This window comes from Neomonachus schauinslandi, chromosome 14 (assembly GCF_002201575.2).
Source record: "Neomonachus schauinslandi chromosome 14, ASM220157v2, whole genome shotgun sequence".
Classification (NCBI taxonomy): Eukaryota; Metazoa; Chordata; class Mammalia; order Carnivora; family Phocidae; genus Neomonachus; species Neomonachus schauinslandi.
In genome coordinates this window covers 35839523-35863181 of record NC_058416.1, presented here as the reverse complement: position 1 = coordinate 35863181, position 23659 = coordinate 35839523, and the positions used below count along the sequence as shown (strand labels likewise).

The window sequence follows — 23659 nt, the reverse complement described above, 5'->3', positions numbered from 1 at the left end:
CTTATGACCACGATCATCATAAGGACTTCTGCTGGAAGAGCTTAAGCCCAGCTTTTGTTTGATCCCAGGGCTGAGGAATCTGATGGAAAGTGGAAGGAAGAGCATCAATGCACTATATGCCCCAGAGCACCAACCTTTTTTAGCAATGAGTCATGGGTGACAAGACCCCACTGCATGCATTAAGGTAGAATATTGAAAAAAATTTAAAAAGGGGATGCTCAGGAAGAACCCAGAAATCAGGGCTAGGGGCCCTGTTTGAAGAGCAAAGGATCTAAAAATGTTTTTGCTCCCTCTTTCCCTTGCATGAAGGGTTATAATTCCCAAAGAGGTAACAGCTTTGATTATATAACTGACCCATTCTTCTCTTCTTGTAAGCTTTCCATGATGGAAGATCACTCCCCTTCTCTTTGTCATTTTTTCTTACTCACTGCAGAGAACTTGACAGAAGACTAGAAATCAACCTTGCCTGATTCCTAGTTTTCTGTGATTAGGGTGTAAATAGGGAACAGGTAACTGTATATCTTCCTTATTATATAGAATCCTTGTCATATAGGATGCTGGCCACTGGATGGCATACAAAGACTTAGAAATCTGACTGCTGAAAAAAACTGAAGGCAGTAAAACAGCTGGTATACAGACTATGGGAAATCCATGCAGAACAGACCATTAAAGACGTAAACATCAGAAGCTGCCTCTGCTGTTGACTTTATCCAGGAAATGACAGAAAGGGAGATGGAAGTGGGGACAGCATAAGACTAGGATTGGGAGAATTAAAGGAGAGAAGGTATTAGAATAGTGAACAGGGACTCATTCATGAAAACTTGGTGGCCCGTTTCTTCTCCCTGGGGCGCTTGTGAAGGGGCTCGCCTGTCTTCATGACGTGGGTAAGGGAAAATCTGACCGCCAGTCTAGTCTCTGTCCATTCTCTCTCTCCAGACTCCAAAGGCTATGGTCATGCTTCAAAGAAAGGCTCTTGTGACAGAACGGTGGTGACAAGAATGGTTTCTGGGCTAATGGAGGAAATAATTCCAAACTAAAAGTTCATGTTAAATGCTCAGGAATAAGCTATAAAAAGTGCCTCTGGCCTGCTGTGAGAGACAGGAAGGCTTTGGGAATCATCAAAAAAAGGGAACCCAGAGGAAGAGGGCAGAGGAAATGGAGAAGTCAGTCCTGCAGATCTGCTGTGCAGTAAAAATTACCACATTGTCAGTGACAGCATGGGAGGTGCTGGGTACTTCCTGAGGACCAAAGGAGATCTGGGGAGGTGGCTGGAATGCAGAGGCAGTAAAGGACTCTTGTGGGCAGGGAAGTCTGTGGCAGGAATGGGATGGACTCCAGTGGATAGAAAAGGTGTTCTTGGCTTATGAAATTTTATAGAAGTCTTCACTTAAATGTGCAGCACCACCTTTCATGTGTACGTAGTACCTGCAATTTCTGACTCTACCAAGTTATGAGTTCCCACATCTGCACATGAATGCCTGTCCTAGCCACTTTAATACTAAAGATGACAACTTGAGAAGTGAGGTGGTTGATAACTTAGGCTGGGGAGATGTGCAGGAGAGAAGTTAAAGATCTGGTGTAAGGGTTACAGCCCTAAGGTCATTGCCATGCTGGGAATGAAGGAAGTTACCCTTCTTATGACCATCAGTGGCTGTCCCTTCAGCTCACTCTGAGGAGAATGCTCTGGGGTGGAGTCATCAGAAGCTTTAAGTTTGAGGTGGTACAGGAATTTTGTGTAGTGATTAAGGTTTTCCACAAGCCCATTTCAAAAGGAAGCCTCTAAATTGAGTTTCTAGGTAAGTACCAGCTAGACTCTGGCATAGTGGGTGGTGGGTGAAGCAATGATGGCTTTGGGGAAAAAATCATAGCTTCTGGACATTGCACTTTAGAACTCATGAAAACCATCCAGATACCCAAACTCTCAGCCAGGGAAATGTTACCCTACAGCAAGAAGGCTGACTCACCATCCAGCTTCACACTCCATGTCATGTGGAAGCCATTGGTCATCAGGTAAAAATTCTTCACATCCTCAGGTAGCACGCAGTTATTTTTCTAGAATCACGAAGCAGCTGAGTGTTAGGTCGGGACTGAGAAAGGGCACAGGGCTATGCCCCAAAGCAAATGGGGATACTACGTACCATGTTTTAGATCCCCAAATGGGAAGATTTTGGTAATTACCTACAAACTCCATTAGAGAGTTCCAGTTCAAGATGGCAAAACAGAAGGCCCCTGAACTCCCCTCCTCCCATAGACACACCAAATCCACAGCTACATATGGAATAATTCCCTCTGAAATAAATCCAGAAGCTGGTTTAGCAACTCCTATACATTGGGTGAATGAGAAAAAAATGCACATCGAAATGGGTAGGAGAGGCTGAGACGCAACTCACCATAAACCCCACCACTGGCGCAGCAATACACAATCAGGAGAGAACTCAGAAATCCGATCTTCCCTCTAAGGAGTGAAGGGTTTGAACCCTCTATGTGGCATACCACCTTTTAAGAGCTGCATCTGAGAGATGAGCTCCCCAGACATCTAGCTTTGAAAGCCAAAGGGCTTGCTCCACAAGATCCACAAGGCTATTTGGAAACTGAGAAAGAGTTCTCAAAGGGCTCATGCATGCAGATTTCCCATCCCAGGTCCTTTTATAGAGGCAGCCAACTGAAAAGTACCCAGACTTTCTTTGAAAGAGGCTTATTTGCTTATCTTATAGCACTGGCCTGAGCAGCAGTTACCTAATTTAACACATATCGACAGAAATACTCCAGAGAACAGGGAAGCTGGGGGGCACCATCTTTACACACTCTGCCTTACTCCAGGTCAGCAGTATCTCCCAGAAAAGAGCTTGTGCACCCATCTAATGCAATGGCCTTTGCATCTACTGCCCAAGGGACACACCCTTGATTACTTGGTTCTGGTGGCCAAAGGGCTTCCATTTCCAGGTCCCACAGGACTATAACAAAGAAACAGTTCTTAATCGGCTATCCCACTGATGAAGAATACTTGGAAGAAAGGCAGGCTGGGACAAGGCCTCCCACCCCCACCGCAAGAGGAAACCACACTTAAAAGGATTTTACACCACCCTGGAAGGAGCCCTCCATCCTTTCCCCTGTGAGAGAAAGAGGACAAAAACCTGATTGCATGACAGGTGCATGGAGGGTTAATCAGATTAAAACAACCCACCACCAACCCCATAAAGACCCCTAGACTTAGAAACTCCCGTGGCAACCCCCTCGGGTCCCCTCCCTCTTTGGGAGCTTTGTACTATCACTCAATAAACCTTGCTTTGCTGCCCCCCACTCTGTCTTGTCTTGTCTACCTCTTCATTCTTCAAAGCAGCATGACCAAGAACCGTGGGAAGGAAAAGAAATCCTGCAGCAGCACCATTATCCTTCAGAATTTAAGTAGAGATAAAGTTTTCTAGACAAGCAAAAGCTAAAGGAGTTCATCACATTAAACTGGCCTTACAAGAACTGTTAAAGGGACTTCCTTAAATGGAAAAGAGAAGCCACAGCATATGAAAATTATGAAAGAGAAAAATTTCACTGGTATAAGCAACCATATACTGAAGGTAATACATCAACTACTTATAAAGCTAGTATGAAGGTTAAAAGGCAACAGCAGTAAAATCAACTATATCTACAATAATTGGTTAAGGGATAAACAAAATAATACAAGATACGACATACATAAATACAAAAAATGGTGAGGGGCATAATAAAAATGCAGTGCTTATAGAATGTGTTTGAACTTAAGCAACCATCAACTTAAAATAGATTGCTACATATAGAGAGTTATACATGAACCTCAGGATAAGCACAAGCTAAAAACTTTTGATACACAAAAAGCAGAGAAGGAAATCCAAACATAATACTAAAGAAAGTCACCAAATCATAAGACAACAAGAAAAGAAAAGAACACGAAAGAATTACAAAACAACCTGAAAACAATTGTGGCAGTCAGTATATACCTATCAATAATTACTTTAAAGGATCTTGGGAAGAGGGTGTAGTAGGAGGACCCTGAGCTCACCCCTCCCACGTTTACAACTAGATATCATCCACAACCAAGTCAATAAACTAGGGAGTGATCGAAGGCTGGCAGAACAAACTCCACAACAAAATATAGAGAAGAAGCTGCATCTGAAAGGTTAGAAAGGTGAGAAAGGTGGAGGGAGGCTGCCCACAGGAGGGAGGCAGCTGCGTGCAGGGAGAGGGCAGAGAAATGGGCCCTTGTACTAGGGAGCTCATGTGGGGAGGACTAATCCCCATAAAGTTTGGCTTGAAAACAGAGTTGCTGAATTAAGTTTGTATAACCAGTGGGACCTGGAGCCTGGAGCTTTAAAAATCAGGTGACTCAGCACTGGGAGCGCTGGGACAAGCCAAGTAGAGCCAGTACAGCTGGGAGGGCAGGTGACAGCTGGGCTGCTGCCCTTAAAGGGACAGCAGCCTGAACAGACAAGCAAAATAAAGATAGCAGTTTATACAATACCAGGGGCAAATGGGAGACAGATCTGTTCATACAGATTTCTGAGCATGTTGGGGGTCTTCTCTGAAAATGAGGGAGCTGGCAGGTGGCATTTCACCCCCCCCCAACCATAAACACAAGGCCATCTGTGGGAGGCAGGGCATCCCATCCAGTTGCTGCATGCCTCCAGGCACTTGCCAGCCTCAGCTGCACCCAGTCATCCTTGGGCACTGCACCCAGCCACCCCTGGGCATTGCGCCCAGCTTTGGGCCTGCAGTTGAGCTGTCATGCAGCCTCCAGCTGCTATAGTGCTTCTACAAATCTGGCACTGAACTAGTGGCCCAGTGCAAATTTTACTAATGACACTGCCCTGCCCCCAAGTTCCCTGGCAGGCATGCACCCTCAGAGCTGGTCTGAGTCCCACTAACACCACAGTGAGCAAGCAGAGCCCAGAGGAGGCAGCCAGTGCAGACAAATGCACTGAAAATAAAAGTGATTCAGACACAACAGCAGGACATAAGCACCACACATAGGATACTCTCCTGAAGTTCCAGGTTCAGGTGCACAGGGGAGACTGCACTGCAAGACACTCCAGGACCTCTTCTTCATAAAGTCACTACTTTCTTTCTTTCTTTCTTTTTTTAAGATTTTATTTATTTGAGAGAGAGTGTGCGCATGAGCATGGGGGAGGGGCAGAGGCAGAAACAGATTTCCCACTGAGCAGGAAGCCCAATGCAGGACTGATCCCAGTACCCTGGGATCATGACCCGAGCTGAAGGCAGACACTTAACCGACTGAGCCATCCAGGTGCCCATAAAGTCACTACTTTCAAGAGCAGAAGACATAGTTGACCTTCCTAACACACAGAAACAGATACAGAGAGGCAGACAAAATGAGGAGAAAGAAAAATTTAACTCAAATGAAAGAACAAGACAAGGCCATGGCCAGAGATCTAAGTGAAACCATAAGTAGCATGCCTGATAGAGAATTTAAAGCAATGACCATAAAGATACTCACTGGACTTGAGAAAAGAGTGGAGGACATCAGTGAGACCCTTAACACAGAGACAAGGAACAACATAGTAGAGATCAAGGGCTTAATAAATCAAATGAGAAATACACTTGACAGTGAACAGCACGCTGGAAGAAGCAGAGGAACAAATTAATGACCTAGAACACAGAGTAATGGAAAGTAATCAAACAAGAAAAAAGCATCATGCAAAATGAGAATAGACGTAAAGAACTCAGTGACTCCATCAAAAGTAATAGCATGAGTATTTCAGAAATCCTTGAAGAAGAGAGAAAAGGGGGAAGAGAATTTATTTGAAGAAATAATCGCTAAAAACTTCCCTAATCTGGGAAAGGAAACACATATCCCGATCCAGGAGGGAAAGAAAATCACCATCAAAATCAACAAAAGCAGTTCCCCACCAAGACATATTATAATTAAATGAGCAAACTGTAGTGATTTAAAAAAAAAAAAAACAAACAGCAAGACAAAAGAAGACAGTAACACACAAGGGAAAATACATAAGGCTAGGAGGGGATTTTTCAGCAGAAACTTTCCAAGAAAGACAGGAGTGGCAAAGTGCTGAATGGGAAAAATCTGCAGCCAAGAATAGTCTATCCAGTGAGCAGAATAGAAGCAGAGAGAGAGTTTCCCAAACAAAAACTAAAGGAGTTCATAACCATTAAACCAGCCCTGTAAGAAAAATAAAGGGGACTCTTTGAGTGGAAAGGAAAGACCAGTGACAGTATAAAGGCAGGAAAAACAAAATCAGTAAAAATGAATATTGCTGTAAAAAAATGAGTCCAGGAATTCACAAGATAAAAGGATGTAAAATATGACAACATATACCTAAAACATGGAGAGGAAAAGGATAAAGAATGGATTCAAATGTAAACAACCATCAACTTAATATTCACTGCTATATGCAAAAGAGGTTACATATAAACCTAATGGTAACCATATATCAAAAATCACGGATAAATATGCAAAGTACAAAGAGAAAGAAATCCAAATATATAAAGAAAATGAGCAAAACACGAAAGGCAAGGATCAGAGAAAATCTTCAGAAACAACCACAAAACAAGTAATAAAATGACAATAAATACATATCTATCAATAATTACTTTGACTGTAAATGGACTAAATGCTAAAATCAAAAGACACAGGGTGACAAGATGGTGAAAAACCAAGACCCATTTATATGCTGTCTATATTTAGACCATAAAATGTCTCATTTTAGACTTAAAAACACCCGCAGATTGAAAGGAAGGGGATGGGGCGCCTGAGTGGCTCAGATGGTTAAGCGTCTGCCTTCGGCTCAGGTCATGATCCTGGAGTCCCTGGATCGAGTCCCGCATCGGGCTCCCTGCTCGGCAGGGAGTCTGCTTCTCCCTCTGGCCCTCCCCCCTCTCATGTGCTCTCTCACTCTCTCTTGTTCTCTCTCTCAAATAAATAAATAAAATCTTTAAAAAAAAAAAATTAAAAAAAAAAAAAGGAAGGGGATGGAGAAACATCTATCATGCAAATGGGTATCAAAAGAAAGCTGGAGTAGCAACACTTATATTGGACAAAATCAATTTTAAAATAAAGACTGTAACAAGAGACAAAGAAGGACACTATATAATAATAAAAATTACAATAACAACTAAATATTTATGCACCCAACACAGGAACACGCAAATACATAAAACAGTTAATGACAAACATAAAGGAACTAATCGATAATAATACAATAACAATAGACTTTAACACCCCACTTACATCAATAGATCATCTCAACAAGGAAACAATGGTTTTGAATGACACGCTGGAACAGATGGATTTAACAGATATATTCAGAACATTCCATTCTAAAACAGCAGAATACACATTCTTTTCAAGTGCACACAGAACATTCTCTAGAATAGATCACATATTAACCCAAAAAACAAACCTCAACTAATTCAAGATCGAAACCATACCATGCATATTTTCTAAGCACAACACTATGAAACTAGAAGTCAACCACAAGAAAAAATCTGGAAAGACCACAGATATGTGGAGGTTAAAAAGCATGCTACTAAATAATGAATAGGTCAACCAGGAAATCAAAGAAGAAATAAAAAGTACATGGAAACAAATGAAAATGAAAACACAATGGTCCACACAAAATTTAGGATTTTTTGTTCCATTTCTGTGAAAAATGTTGATGGTATTTTGATAGGGATTCCACTGAATGTCCAGATTGCTTTGGATAGTATAGACATTTTAACAATATATGTTCTTCTAATCCACGAGCATGGAATGTTTCTCTCATTTCTTTGTTGTCTTCCTCAATTTCTTTCATAAGTCTTCTATAGTTTTCAGAGTACAGATCCTTTACCTCTTTGGTTAGGTTTATTCCTAGTTTTCTTACGGTTTTTGGCACAATTGTAAATGGGATCAATTCCTTGATTTCTCTTTCTTCTGCCTTGCTGTCAGTGTATAGAAATGCACCTGATTTCTGTGCACTGATTTTATATCCTGCAACTTTGCTGAATTCCTGCATTAGTTCTAGCATTTTTTTTAGTGGTCTTTTGAGTTTTCTACATAGAGTATCATGTTGTCTGCGAAGAGTAAAAGTTTAACTTTTTCTTTGCCGATTTGGATGCCTTTTATTTCTTTTTGTTGTCTGACTGCTGAGGCTAGGACTTCCAGTGCTATGCTGAACAACAGTAGTGAGAGTGGACATCCCTGTCATGTTCCTGAGGAGCGGCGCGGGAGCACACTGCAGGGATCTGCTGGGTATGGAGACTCCACACAGGGTTGGGTGCCAGAGATTGAAACGCTTGGTCACAGGCCGGGTGAGTGGGGAGATGGGAGTGATTGACTGCTTTTCTCTGGGGGCTCACTGAGGAGCGGGCCCCGAGGTCTCGGCTCCTCCGGGGCAGAGATTGGGAGGGCGCCATTTTCATTCTCGTCCTCCAAAGCTGTACCGAAAGCTTGCAAGGAACAAAAGCTCCCAAGAACAAACCCGAGCAGATTATTTAGCCCAGACCAGACAAGGGCAGGGCAATTCCACCTCCCGCAAAGACATTTGGGAACCACGGCAACAGGTCCCTCCCCCCAGAAGATCAGCAAGAACAGCCAGCCAAGACCAAGTTTATGTATCAATGAGAACGGCAGAACTCCAGCGCTAGAGAAATACTGCACATAGAATTCATGGCTTTTTCCCCATGATTATTTAGTCTTTCAAAGTTAATTTTTTTTAACTTTTTTTTTTTTGCCTTTTCAAGCAACATCTTATCAATCCCTTTTTTAAAAAAATCTTTTTTATTTTCCATTTTTAGAGTCATGTTGTATCCCTTCATAGTAGTTACCCTTATTTTTGGTATATATATATATATATAAGTTGTTCTCTCTTTAAAATTTTGGGATACAGTTTTTTCTAACAGACCAAAATATACCCTAAATCTCTACTGTATGGCTTTGTTCTAGTCTCCTGCCTGATGACATTCTTTTTTTTTTTTTTAAATCCTCTTCTTTTTTCAACCAACTTCTTATCATTCCTTTTATAAAATCTTTTGTAATTTTCATCTTTACAGTCATATTCCATCCCTTCATCGTATTAACCCTTATTTTTATACATATATAAGTTTTTCTTTCTTTAAAATTATGGGAGGCACTTTCTTCTAACAGACCAAAATACACCCAATATCTAGTGTGTGGCACTAATCTATACACCAGCCTGATCATATTTGATCATGTTCTGTTTTTTTTTTGTTTTGTTTTTGTTCGTTTTTATCTTTTTCTTTTTCTTCTTTCTTTCTTTCCCTTTCTTTTCCCCCAGTTTCAGGTCTCTTCTGATTTGCTTAGTGTATATCTTCTGGGGTCGTTGTTACCCTGTTAGCATTTTGTTCTCTCTTTCATCTATTCTCCTCTGGACAAAATGACAAGACAGAAAAAAATCATCTCAACAAAAAGAACAAGAGGCAGTACCGACTGCAAGGGACCTAATCAATACGGACATTAGTAAGATGCTGGAACTAGACTTCAGAATCATTATTTTAAAGATATTAGCTGGGCTTGAAAAAAGCATGGAAGTTATTTAGAGAAACCCTTTTTGGAGAAATAAAATAACTAAAATCTAACCAAGTCGAAATCAAAAAGGCTATTAATGAGGTGCAATAAAAAATGGAGGCTCTAACTGCTAGGATAAATGAGGCAGAAGAGAGAATTAGTGATATAGAAGACCAAATGATGGAAAATAAAGAAGCTGAGGAAAAGAGAGATAAACAACTACTGGATCACGAGGGCAGAATTCGAGAGATAAGTGATACCATAAGAAGAAACAACATTAGAATAATTGGGATCCCAGAAGAAGAAGAAAGAGAGAGAGGGGCAAAAGGTATATTGGAGCAAATTATAGGAGAGAACTTCCCTAATGTGGGGAACGAAACAGGCATCAAAATCCAGGAGGCACAGAGAACCCCTCTCAAAATCAATAAAAATAGGTCAACACCCCGACATCTAATAGTAAAACTTACAAGTCTCAGAGACAAAGAAAATCCTGAAAGCAACTCAGGAGAAGAGATCTGTAACCTAGAATGGTAGAAACATTAGATTGGCAACAGACCTATCCACAGAGACCTGGCAGGCCAGAAAGGACTGGCATGATATATTCAGAGCACTAAGTGAGAAAAATATGCAGCCAAGAATACTATATCCAGCTAGGCTGTCATTGAAAATAGAAGGAGAGATAAAAAGCGTCCAGGACAAACAGAAACTAAAGGAATTTGCAAACACGAAACCAGCCCTACAAGAAATATTGAAAGGGGTCCTTTAAGCAAAGAGAGAGCCTAAAAGTAACATAGACCAGAAAGGAACACAGACAATATACAGTAACAGTCACCTTACAGGCAATACAATGGCACTAAATTCATATCTTTCAATAGTTACCCGGAATGTAAATGGGCTAAATGCCCCAATCAAAAAAAACAGGCTATCAGATTGGATAAAAAAACAAGACCCATCGATAATGCTGTCTGCAAGAGACTCATTTTAGACCCAAAGACAGCCCCAGATTGAAGTGAGGGGGTGGAAAACCATTCACCATGCTAATGGACACCAAAGGAAAGCTGGGGTGGCAATCCTTAGATCAGACAAATTAGATTTTAAACCAAAGACTGTAATAAGAGATGAGGAAGGACACTATATCCTACTTAAAGGGTCTATCCAACAAGAAGATCTAACAATTGTAAATATCTATGCCCCTAACATGGGAACAGCCAATTATATAAGCCAATTAATAACAAAAGCAAAGAAACACATCGACAACAATACAGTAAGAGTGGGGGACTTTAACACCCCCCTCATTGAAATGGACAGATCATCTAAGCAAAAGATCAACAAGGAAATAAAGACTTTAAATGACACATGGGACCAAATGGACTTCACAGATATATTCAGAACATTCCATCCCAAAGCAACAGAATACACATTCTTCTCTAGTGCCCATGGAACATTCTCCAGAATAGATCACATCCTAAGGTCACAAACCAGGTCTCAACCGGGACCAAAAGATTGGGATCGTTCCTTGCATATTTTCGGACCACAATGCTTTGAAACTGGAACTCATCACAAGAGGAAAGTCGGAAAGAACTCAAATACGTAGAGGCTAAAGAGCATCCTACTAAAGAATGAATGGGTCAACCAGGAAATTAAAGAAGAATTAAAAAAATTCATGGAAACAAATGAAAATGAAAACACAACTGTTCAAAATCTTAGGGATGCAGCAAAGGCAGTCCTAAGAGGAAAGTATATAGCAATACAAGCCTTTCTCAAGAAACAAGAAAGGTCTCAAATACACAACCTAACCCTACATCTAAAGGAGTAGGAGAAAGAACAGCAAATCCAGCCTAAACTCAGCAGGAGGAAAGAAATAATAAAGATCAGAGCAGAAATCAATGAAATAGAAACCAAAAGAACAGTAGAACAGATCAACGAAACTAGGAGCTGGTTCTTTGAAAGAATGAACAAGATTGATAAACTCCTGGCCAGACTTATCAAAAAGAAAAGAGAAAGGACCCAAATCAACAAAATCATGAATGAAAGAGGAGAGATCACAACCAACACCAAAGAAATACAAACAATTATAAGAACATATTATGAGCAACTATATGCCAGCAAAGTAGATAATCTGGAAGAAATGAATGCATTCCTAGAGATGTATCAACTACCAAAACTGAACCAGGAAGAAAGAGAAAACCTGAACAGACCTATTACCACTAAAGAAATTGAAGCAGTAATCAAAAATCTCCCAACAAACAAAAGCCCAGGGCCAGATGGCTTCCCAGGGGAATTCTAGCAAACATTTAAAGAAGAATTAATACCTATTCTTCTGAAACTGTTCCAAAAAATAGAAACGGAAGAAAAACTTCCAAACTCATTTTATGAGGCCACCATTACCTTGATCCCCAAACCAGACAAAGATCCCATCAAAAAGGAGAATTACAGACCAATATCCTTGATGAACATGGATTCAAAAATTCTCCCCAAAATACTAGCCAATAGGATCCAACAGTACATTAAAAGGATTATTTACCACGACCAAGCGGGATTTATCCCTGGGCTGCAAGGTTGGTTCAACGTCCACAAATCTATGTGATACAATACATTAATAAAAGATAGAACAAGAACCATATGATCCTCTCAATAGATGCAGAAAAAGCATTTGACAAAGTACAGCATCCTTTCTTGATCAAAACTCTTCAGAGTATAGGGATAGAGGGTACATACCTCAATATCATAAAAGCCATCTATGAAAAACCTACAGAGAATATCATTCTCAATGGGGAAAAACTGAGAGCTTTCCCCCTAAGGTCAGGAACACGGCAGGGATGTCCACTATCACCACTGCTATTCAACATAGTACTAGAAGTCCTAGCCACAGCAATCAGACAACAAAAAGAAATCAAAGGCATCCAAATTGGCAAAGAAGAAGTCAAACTCTCACTCTTTGCAGATGATATGATACTTTATGTGGAAAACCCAAAAGACTCCACCCCAAAACTGCTAGAACTCATACAGGAATTCAGTAAAGTGGCAGGATATAAAATCAATGCACAGAAATCAGTGGCATTTCTATACACCAACAACAAGACAGAAGAAAGAGAAATTAAGGAGTCAATCCTATTTACAATTGCACCCCAAACCATAAGTTACCTAGGAATAATTCTAACCAAAGAGGCAAAGAATCTGTACTCAGAAAACTATAAAATACTCATGGAAGAAATTGAGGAAGACACAAAGAAATGGAAAAACGTTCCATCTCATGGATCAGTAGAACAAATATTGTGAAGATGTCAATGCTACCTAGAGCAATCTACACATTCAATGCAATCCCCATCAAAATACCATCCACTTTTTTCAAAGAAATGGAACAAATAATCCTAAAATTTGTATGGAACCAGAAAAGACCCCAATAGCCAGAGGAATGTTGAAAAAGAAAAGCAAAACTGGCGGCATCACAATTCTGGAGTTCAAGCTCTATTACAAAGCTGTAACCATGAAGACAGTATGGTCCTGGCACAAAAACAGACACATAGATCAATGGAGCAGAATAGAGAGCCCAGAAATGGACCCTCAACTCTATGGTCAACTAATCTTCGGCAAAGCAGGAAAGAATGTCCAATGGATAAAAGACAGTCTCTTCAACAAAGGGTGTTGGGGAAATTGGACAGCCACATGCAGAAGAATGAAACTGGACCATTTCCTTACACCACACACAAAAATAGACTCAAAATGGATGAAACACCTAAATGTGAGACAGGAGTCCATCAACATCCTAAAGAAGAACACAGGCAGCAATCTCTTCGACCTCAGCCGCAGCAACTTCTTCCTAGAAACATTGCCAAAGGCAAGGGAAGCAAGGGCAAAAATGAACTATTGGGACTTCATCAAGATAAAAAGCTTTTGCCCAGCAAAAGAAACAGTCAACAAAACCAAAAGACAACAGACAGAATGGGAGAAGATATCTGCAAATGACATATCAGATAAAGGGCTAGTACCCGAACTCTATAAAGAATTTATTAAACTCAACACCCAAAGAACAAATGATCCAATCAAGAAATGGGCAGAAGACATGAACAGACATTTTTCCAAAGAAGACATCCAAATGGCCTACAGACACATGAAAAAGTGCTCAGCATCGCTCAGCATCAGGGAAATCCAAATCAAAACCTCAATGAGATATCACCTCACACCAGTCAGAACGGCTAAAATTAACAAGTCAGGAAACGACAGATGTTGGCGGGGATGTGGAGAAAGGGGAACCCTCCTCCACTGTTGGTGGGAATGCAAGCTGGTGCAGCCACTCTGGAAAACAGTATGGAGGTTCCTCAAAAAGTTGAAAATAGAGCTACCATACGATCCAGCAATTGCACTACTGGGTATTTACCCCAAAGATACAAATGTAGGGATCTGAAGGGGTACGTGCACCCCGATGTTTATAGCAGCAATGTCCACAATAGCCAAACTGTGGAAAGAGCCAAGATGTCCATCGACAGATGAATGGATAAAGAAGATGTGGTGCATATATATAATGGAATATTATGCAGCCATCAAAAAGAATGAGATCTTGCCATTTGCAACGACGTGGATGGAACTGGAGGGTATTATGCTGAGCGAAATAAGTCAATCAGAGAAAGACATGTATCATGTGACCTCACTAATATGAGGAATTCTTAATTTCAGGAAACAAAGTGAGGATTGCTGGAGTGGTGGGGGGTGGGAGGGATGGGGGGGCTGGGTGATAGACATTGGGAAGCGTATGTGCTATGGTGAGCGCTGTGAATTGTGTAAGACTGTTGAATCACAGACCTGTACCTCTGAAACAAATACATTATATGTTATTAAAAAAAAAAAAAAGGAAGAAGATAGCAGGAGGGGAAGAATGAAGGGGGGGAAATCGGAGGGGAGATGAACCATGAGAGACTATGGACTCTGAGAAACAAACTGAGGGTTCTAGAGGGGAGGGGGTTGGGGGGATGGGTTAGCCTGGTGATGGGTATTAAAGAGGGGACGTAGTGCATGGAGCACTGTGTGTTATATGCTAACAATGAATCATGGATCACTACATCAAAAACTAATGATGTAATGTATGGTGATTAACATAACATAATAATAATTAATAATAATAATAATAAAGAATACCTACAATAAATTTAACAAAGGAGGTGAGAGACCTGTACTCTGAAAACTGTATAACACTGATGAAAATAATTGAAGATGACACAAGTAAATGGAAAGAGATACCACACTAATGCCTTAGAAAATTAATATTCCTGAAATGTCCCAACTACCCAAAGAAATCTACAGATTCAATGCAATCCCTATAAAAATACCAATGGCAGTTTTCACAGAACGAAAACAATCCTAAAACTTGAATGGAACCACAAAAGACCCCTAATAGCCAAAGCAATCTTGAGAAATAACAAAGCTGGAGGTATTACACTCCCTGATTGCAAACTATACTACAGAGCTAAGTATCAAAACCATATAGTATTGGCACAAAAGCAGACACATAGACCAAGAGAACAGAATAGAGAGCCCAGAAATAGACCCATACCGGTATGGGTAGTTAATATGCAACAAAGGAGGCAAGAATATACAATGGGGAAAAAAAGAGTCTCTTCAATAAATGGTATTGGGAAAACTGGACAGCTACATGCAAAAGAATGAAACTGAACCACTTTCTTACACTATACACAAAATTTACCTCAAAATGGATTAAAGACTTAAATGTAAAACCTGAAACCGTTAAGACTCCTAGAAGAAAACACGTGTAGTAAACTCTTAGACATCAGTCTCAGGCATAATTTTTTGGGATCTGTTTCCTCAGGCAACAGCAATAAAGCAAAAATAAAATAAGACTATATGAAACTAAAAAAATTGCAGAGCAAAGGAAAACATTAACAAAAAGAAAGAAAGATAATATTTGCAAATTATATATCCAATAAGGGGTTAATATCCAAAATCCATAAAAAAAACCTCATACAAATTAACACCAAAAAACCCCCCAAATAATTCAATTGAAAATGAGCACAACGGATTATCCAGCCATAAGAAAGAATGAAATCTTATCATTTGCAACAAAATAGAACTAGAGGGAAATTATACTAAGTGAAATAAATCAGAGAAAAACAAATACCATATGATTTCACTTATATATGGAATCTAAAAAATAAAACAAAATGAACAAACAAAACAAAACAGAAACAGACTCATAAATACAGAGAACAAACTGGTAGTTGCCAGAGAGGAGGGGAGTGAGGAATGGACAAATAGGCAAAAGGGATTAAGACGTACAATTTACAGGTGTAACAAATAAATCATAAGGATGTAAAGTACAGCTAGGGAATATAGTCAATAATACTGTAGCAACTTTGTATGATGACAGATGGTAAAAAGCACTTACTGTGGTGATCATCTCAGAATGTATATAAATTTCAAATCATTACGTTGTACACCTAAATCTAATATAATACTGTATGTCAACTATTAAAGAAAAAAAAAAAGACGTAGTGGTTATATGGGTTTAAAACTATATGCTGCCTACATTGGATTAACTTCAGCTTTAAGGACACACAGATATTTAAAGTCAAGGGATGGAAACAGACATTTCATGCAAACAGAAACCATAAAAAGCAGAGGTAGCTTTACCTGTATCAGAAAAAAATACACTTTAAGACAAAGACTGTAATAGAAAACAAAGAAGATCATTATTTAATGATAAAGGGGTCAGTCTGACAAGAGGATATTTATGCACCAAATATAGGCACACTTAAATAAATAAATCAAATTATTAGCAGGCCTAAAGGGAGAAATAGACAGCAATACAATAATAATAGGGGTCTTCAATACCCTACTTTCATCGATGAATAGATTATCCAGACAGAAAATCAATAAAGAGACACTGGACTTAAATGAAGATTAGACCAGATGAACTTAATAGACACTTACAGAACATTACATCTACAAGCAGAATGCACATTTTTCTCAAGCACACATGGAACATTCTTCAGGACAGAGCATATGTTAGGCCCCAAAACAAGTCTTAATAAATTTAAGAAGACTGAAATCATATCAAGTATCTTTCTAATCACAATGGTATGAAGCTAAAAATCAATGAGACGAAAACTGGAAGATTCACAAATATGTAGAAATTAAACAACTTGCTCAGAACAACCAATGGCTCAAAAAAGAAATCAAAAGAGAAATAAAAAATATCTTGTGACAAATGAAAATGGAAATACAACATGCCCAAAATTAGGGATTTAGCAAAAGTAGTTCTATGAGGGACGTTACAGTGATAAATGCCTACATTAAGAAATACAAAAGACCTCAAATAAGCAATATAAATTTACATCTCAAGGAACTAGAAAAAGAACTAAGCCAAAATTAAGAAAAGGAAGGAAATAGCAGATTAGAGGAAAAATAAATGAAATAAAGACTAAGAAGATGACAGAAAAATATCAGTGAAACTAAGAGCTTTTTTTAAAAAAATAAACAAAATAGATAAGCCTTTAGCTAGAATCCCCAAGACAAAAAGAGGACTCAAATCAGAAATGAAAAAAGAAGATGTTATAAGAGATACCACAGAAATACAAAGGATGAGAAAAACTAATGCAAGTAATTATATACCAACAAACTGGAAAACCTAGGTGGGACAAATTCCTAGAAACATTCAACCTACTAAGACTGAATCATGAAGAAATAGAAAATCTGAACAGCCATATTACTAGTAATGAGATTGATTTTGTGATCAAAAATCTCCAAACAAATGTCCGTGACCAGATGGCTTCATAACTGAATTCTACCAAACATTTAAATAATTATTATTAATACAAATCCTTCTTAAACACTTCCAAACTCATTTCACGAGGCTGGCATTACCTTGCAACCAAGAGACACAGGCACTATAAGAAAAGAAAATTACAGGCCAATAACCCTGATGAACACAGATGCAAAAATCCTCAACTAAGTATCAGTAAACCAAAACCAACCATATATAAAAAGGATCATACACCATGATCAAGTGGGATTATTCCAGAGAAGAAAGGATGATTCAACATTAAAAATCAGTATGATTGACCACATTTAACAAAATGAAGTATAAAAATCATATGATCATTTCAGTAGATTCAGAAAAGGCATTTGACAAAATTCAATATACATTCATAATAAAACCTTTCAACAAAGTGGGTGGAGAGAGAACATACCTCAACATAATAAAGGCTGTATATGACAAACCCACAGCAAACATCATACTCAATGAGAAGCTAAAAGCTTTTTCCTTTAAGGTCAGGAACAAGGCAAACATGCCCACTTTCAATATAGTATTGGAAGCCAGAGCCAGAAAAATCAGGCAAGAAAAAGCAATAAAAGGCATACAAGTCAGATAGGAAAAAAGAAAACAGTCTCTATCTGCAGATGACCTATTATTTAGAGAAAACTCTAAAGACCCCACCAAAAAAACTATTAGAATAACCAAATTCAGTAAAATTGCAGGATACAAAATATACAAAAAATCAACTGCATTTCTATACACCAGGAACAAAATATCAGAAAGAGAAATTAAGAAAACAATCTCATTTACAACTCTATCAAAAAGAATACCTAGTTAATAAATTTAATGAAGGAAGTAAAAGGCCTATACACTGAAAATTCTATGACACTAATAAAAGAAATAGAAGAAAATACCAAAAAAAAAAAAAAAAAAGAAGAAGAAAAAAAAAACTGTGTTCATGAACTGGAAGAATAGGGATACAATCCTTACCAAAATTCCAATGGTGTTTTTCACAGAAATGGGAAAAAAAAAACAGTCCTAAAGTCTGTGTGGAATTACAGAAGACCCAAAGCGCCAAAGCAATCTTGAGAAAAAAGAACAAAGCTAAAGGCATTATAGTTTTCGATTTCAAACTATGTTACAAAGCTATTATAATTAAAATTGAGTGGTACTGGCATAAAAACAGAGATCCAGAGAGCCCAGAAATAAACCCGTGCATACATGGTCAATTAATTTCTGACAAAGGAATCAAGAAAATACAATGCAGAAAGGATAGTTTCTTCAAAAAATGGTGTTAGGAAAACTGGATAGCCACATGCAAAAGAACTAAATTCGGTCACTATCTTACCATACACCATATACAATAATCAACTCAAATGGATTAAAGAGTTGAATGTAAGACCTGAAACCATAAAACTCTTAGGACAAACCATACAGGGTAAACTCCTTGACACTGGTGTTGGCAATGTTTTTTTTCTATTTGGCACCCGAAGCAAAGACAACAAAAGCAAAAATAAACAAGTGGGATATATCACTTGTTATGTACAACAAAGGAAACCATCAACATAATGAAAAGGTAACCTCGTGAATGGGAGAAAATATGTGCAAATCATTTACCTGATAAGGGGTCAATATCTAAAATATATAAACGGGGCGCCTGGGTGGCTCAGTCGTTAAGCATCTGCCTTCCGCTCAGGTCATGATCCCGGGGTCCTGGGATCGAGCCCCGCATCGGGCTCCCTGCTCAGCAGGAAGCCTACTTCTCCCTCTCCCACTCCCCCTGCTTGTGTTCCCTCTCTCGCTGTGTCTCTCTCTGTCAAATAAATAAATAAAATGTTAATATATTATATATATATATATATAAAGAACTCCTACAACTCAACAGAAAAAACAATCCAATTTATAAATGGGTTCAGGAACTAGATAGAGATTCAAATAAGACATACAGGTGGACAACAAGTATATGAAAAGGTGCTCAACATCATCAGGGAAATGCAAGTTGAAACCACAATGAGGTATCACCTCACACCTGTGAGAATGGCTATTATCAAAAAGACAAACAAGTGCTGGCGAGGATGTGGAGAAAAGGGGATGCTTTCGCACTGTTGGTGGGAATATAAATTGGTGCAGTCACTATGGAAAACAGTATGGAGGTTCCTCAAAAAATTAAAAATAGGAACTACCATAGGATGCAGCAATTCTACTTCTGGGTATTTATGTAAAGAAAACAAAAACACTAAGTCAAAAAGATCTATGCATCCCTGTTTCAGTGCAGCACTATATGTAATAGCCAAGATATGGAAAAAATTCAAGTGTCCACTAATGGCTGAATAGATTAAGTATGGTACACACACACACACGAGTATCATTCAGCCATAAAAAAGAATGAAATCTTGCCATTTGTGACAACATGGATGGACTTCAAGGGCATTATGCTAAGTGAAATAAGTCAGACAAATATTGTACGATTTCATTTATATATGGAATCTAAACAAACAACCAAACTCCTAGCTTGGTGAGGAGTGGGCAAAAATGGATCATAAAGGACAATTTCCAGTTATAAATAAGTCTGGGGATATAAAATACAGCAAGGAAACTGTAGTTAACAACACTGTACTGTGTATTTGAAAGTTGCTAGGAGAGTAAATCTTAAAAGTTCTCATAAGAAAAATAAAACTTAAAATTATGTGTGGTGATGGATGTTAAGTAAATTTACTGTGGTAATCAAAATTATGTATATATATCAATCATTATACATATGTATCAAACTAAAGTAATACAATATTGTATGCCAATTATATCTCAGTAACATTTTTTTTTTTAAAGATTTTATTTATGTATTTGAGAGAGAGAGCATAGGTGGGGAGGAGAGGGAGAAGCAGGCTCCCCGCCGAGCAGGGAGCCTGCTGTGGGGCTCTATCCCAGGACCCTGGGCTCACGACCTAAGCTGAAGGCAGACGCTTAACCGGCCACCCAGACGCCTCTCAGTAACATTTAAAACAAAAACAACTCTATTGGAGAGGCAGAGTCTACAAGACAGTCACCAGTTGGATCTCTTCTTTGCCTCCCAGATAAAGTAGGTACCGGCTCTGCCGCGAAAATGCCTCGGGGGAGAGGCGTTAGCTGGAGAAAGGCTAAAGAAGCAGCTGAGGAGGCAGATCAGGGGAACAATGTTTGTGAGGAAAATCTAGGCAAAGTTCTGATGATATTGGAGCAAAATGATCACTGCCATAAATACCAGACCCACGCTCCTAAATTACTCTCTGAAACAAATTACTGGATAAAGGAGAACATCTTCAAAGTGAAGAGTATAGACTTCTAGAGCATTTAATGTAATGAACCTAAGAGTTCTGAAAGTTCTTAGAAAGTAAAAATGTACAATAGGACATGAACAGCTATTTCAAATGGATAGCAAATCATCCAATCTGGTGGTGGAAAGAATAAAGGAATAGCTTAGTATCCTTTCAAGAGGTCCTAGGAGCACACCCTAAATTCTAAGTAACTCATATCTGTGCACATGCCTGATCAGTCTTCTCTAGCCAATCAAGCCCCTGGAGTGGACAGAAAGACAGTTTCTTCACTTCCTTTCCTGGACCCCTCGGGCTGACTTCTTGTCATGGTTATATAGACAGAAGGGCAACCTATTAGTAACTCCATCCACAACTTTTGGCTTATTGGAGCCCCGTGAGATGAGACACTGAACACTGCACTAGGTCACATTGCTGGTCAGTTCTACGCAATGCGCGGGCAAGTTAGAACCTAGCAGGACAATCTGAGTTTCCTTTGGAAACTTAGTCCCTAGCTGAGTGACCGTGAGTGCCACTTAAACTCTGTGAATCCAGGTTCAAGAATAATCTCTAAGACAGTCTAAAAAACATCGGAGGCAGGAGGGGGTGTGAGCTTGGCAGGTAATTAAGATTTTAGAACAGCATCTTCAAGAACCATAGGTGAGAAGAAAACTTCAACCTTGCAGGTGATTTTAAGCAGCGTTTTAAAATTATTATATGCACAATAGCTGTCTTTTTAATGAAATGGGTTTTTCATTTTCCTGATCTATGAACGAAAATATGCACTGTGATCAGGTTTGTTTGATCTCTTGCCATCTAGTTCCCAGTCTCACAGATGTGTAACCTAAGGGATTCTCAGACTTCTTGGCTAACTTATTTATATTTATTTTCCTACTTAGTAAGTTGTCTGGAGTTTAGGGCTTGCTCCTACGTGCTCTCAGAGAGAAAAAGTATGTACACAGAATGCCTTTCTCCCATCCCCAGAACCCTAGCACAGGAAGCCTACAATTGTCAGTGTTCTGACAAAATTCTTGTTCCTTCTGTCACCCCCTAAATCCAGCATCTATTCTGAGATTTTTGGGTCCCTAGTGCCATCTAGTGGTGGAGATGTGGAAACTACTGTCTATCAGCCTTTCTAACCTGGATTCCATGAATCCCAGCTGAGAAGGGCTAAGGTGGCATTGTTCATCTTTAAGTTAGGCTGAAGAATTCCAGTAGAAATGATTATAACATTTATTATGGTATTTATGTTGCTCAAAGAAGAAATTCTGGTATTATTTTATAGCATCACTGGAAAATTATTCAGGATTCATAAACAGAACAAAAATCAGTGAAATCAAATTTTCATACACTGAAATACTAATATAAACATACACAATGTCAAGTAGACCAAGTTCATGAAAATCTTAAGCCTGCACTGTCATTCTTATATAAATGACTGTGGGCCCCAGCTCTGCTGCCTCCTGGCTGCAGACCTCACCCAGACTGGCTGGGCCTGCAGTGCTTCGGTCCCTTCCTTCAGAGTGGGGCTTTCAGGATACACTTTTAGGTGGCTCCTCTACTCTGGCCAGCGACTCAGAGCTACTGACATTTTAATTTCTCTCCTGCCCAATCTGGAAAGAGACTGCTCTTCTGTAGGTAACAATCTGCCAACTTCAGAGGGCTTCTCCCCACCAGGTCCATGCTGTCTTTATTTTGCGGGGCGCGGGGGAGGAAGATGAGCCAAAAGTGAATGAAAGAGAGGGTATCAGGATTGGAAGGAGGATTGGGGGAGAATGTTAAGAAGGGAGAATCTCACTGCTGACCAGTGTCTAAAATAATAAGGTGGCATCAACATGATACTGCAATTTCTGTAGCCCAATGCTGATTCTGTCACAGAGTTCCCAATTTTCGTTTTTCTTTCTTCTCCCGAGGCAGCTACCTACAATAGCTTCTTTAAGCTACACTAGAAAGAGGCCACCAGAAGCAGTATGACTGCTTCATCAGCTGAACGACTTGAACTACTCTGATATTTTGGAAGCTATCAGCTTCATTTCCAGAAAACCTTCCTGAGCACTGCCTGAGCCTTGAGGGAATGGCTAAGAGCTGTCTACTTTCCCCTGCTACCCTCTCTACTGTGGGACTCCTGTACCCCACTGTTCCCTCTCTTTCAGAGGCCACTGTTTGTGGGAAGCGGGCTGGGCAGCAGATGTAGGATCAGGCAGGCAAAGGGGCTAGGGCACAGAAATTAATGTTTCTGTTTAAGTGCCTGTCCACGCTGGGCAGGCTCTCCATGTGCCCTGTTTGCAACCACAGCAGAAGAAAAACTGCCCAGGATGCCCATTGCACTAAAATCAAACTGGAAACTGAGGCGGTGAGGACAACTGCATCTACCGAAACTCTTCGCAGGGAGGATGTCCCATGCAGTAAAAGGAAAACCTGGATGGGCTGTGAAGGCATAGGGCGAGACCTCCAGGAGAAGTCTCAAATACATGCTCAAACTCCCACCTAAAGAGAGAGGGAGGGGCTAGTTAACTAGAACCTTTGTCTGGGTGGGTGGCATATGAATGTTTGGGTCTGAATTGCTTAAGACTCAGGAGAGGCAACATACTCTCCCCAAAATCCTTCCTGCATACAACCATCAAGTCTTCCTCTAAAAATGCATGATGAAAAAATATATAAATATTGGCCTGGGGCACCACATGTCTTGGTGAAACTCTCTTTATGACAGACATCAGCCAAGATAGCCTTCCAACAGCAAGGCCCCTGGCTTAACTAGTCACCAGGTTTCTACAACTGGGGGAATTTGTGGGAGAAGCCCTGGCCCCTGCGGCCTCCTTGCTTCTGAGACACTGGCTGCACAGCCTGATTCTTGGGGCTGAAATTAAAGAATGCTTATGGAGGGGCGCCTGGGTGGCTCAGTCATTGGGCACCTGCCTTCAGCTCCGGTCATGGTCCTCATGGTCCCCGGGGCCTGGATAGAGCCCCACATCGGGCTCCCTGCTCAGCGGGAAGCCTTCTCCCTCTCCCTCTCCCACTCCCCCTGCTTGTGTTCCCTCTCTTGCTGTCTCTCGCTCTGTCAAATAAATAAATAAAATCTTAAAAAAAAAA

The 23659-nt window shown here is 39.7% G+C and overlaps 1 protein-coding gene across 3 annotated transcripts in view; it reads right to left on the bottom strand.

Moving 5' to 3' along the window:
• Positions 1-23659, bottom strand: part of TPGS2 (tubulin polyglutamylase complex subunit 2) — a 62752-nt gene that overhangs the window by 17881 nt on the left and 21212 nt on the right. For all 3 annotated transcript variants that reach the window (XM_021686313.2, XM_044920920.1, XM_044920921.1), the window contains exon 3: positions 1965-2052. In XM_021686313.2, coding sequence (XP_021541988.1) covers positions 1965-2052 — 88 coding nt within the window. The remainder of the gene's footprint in view (positions 1-1964; positions 2053-23659) is intronic.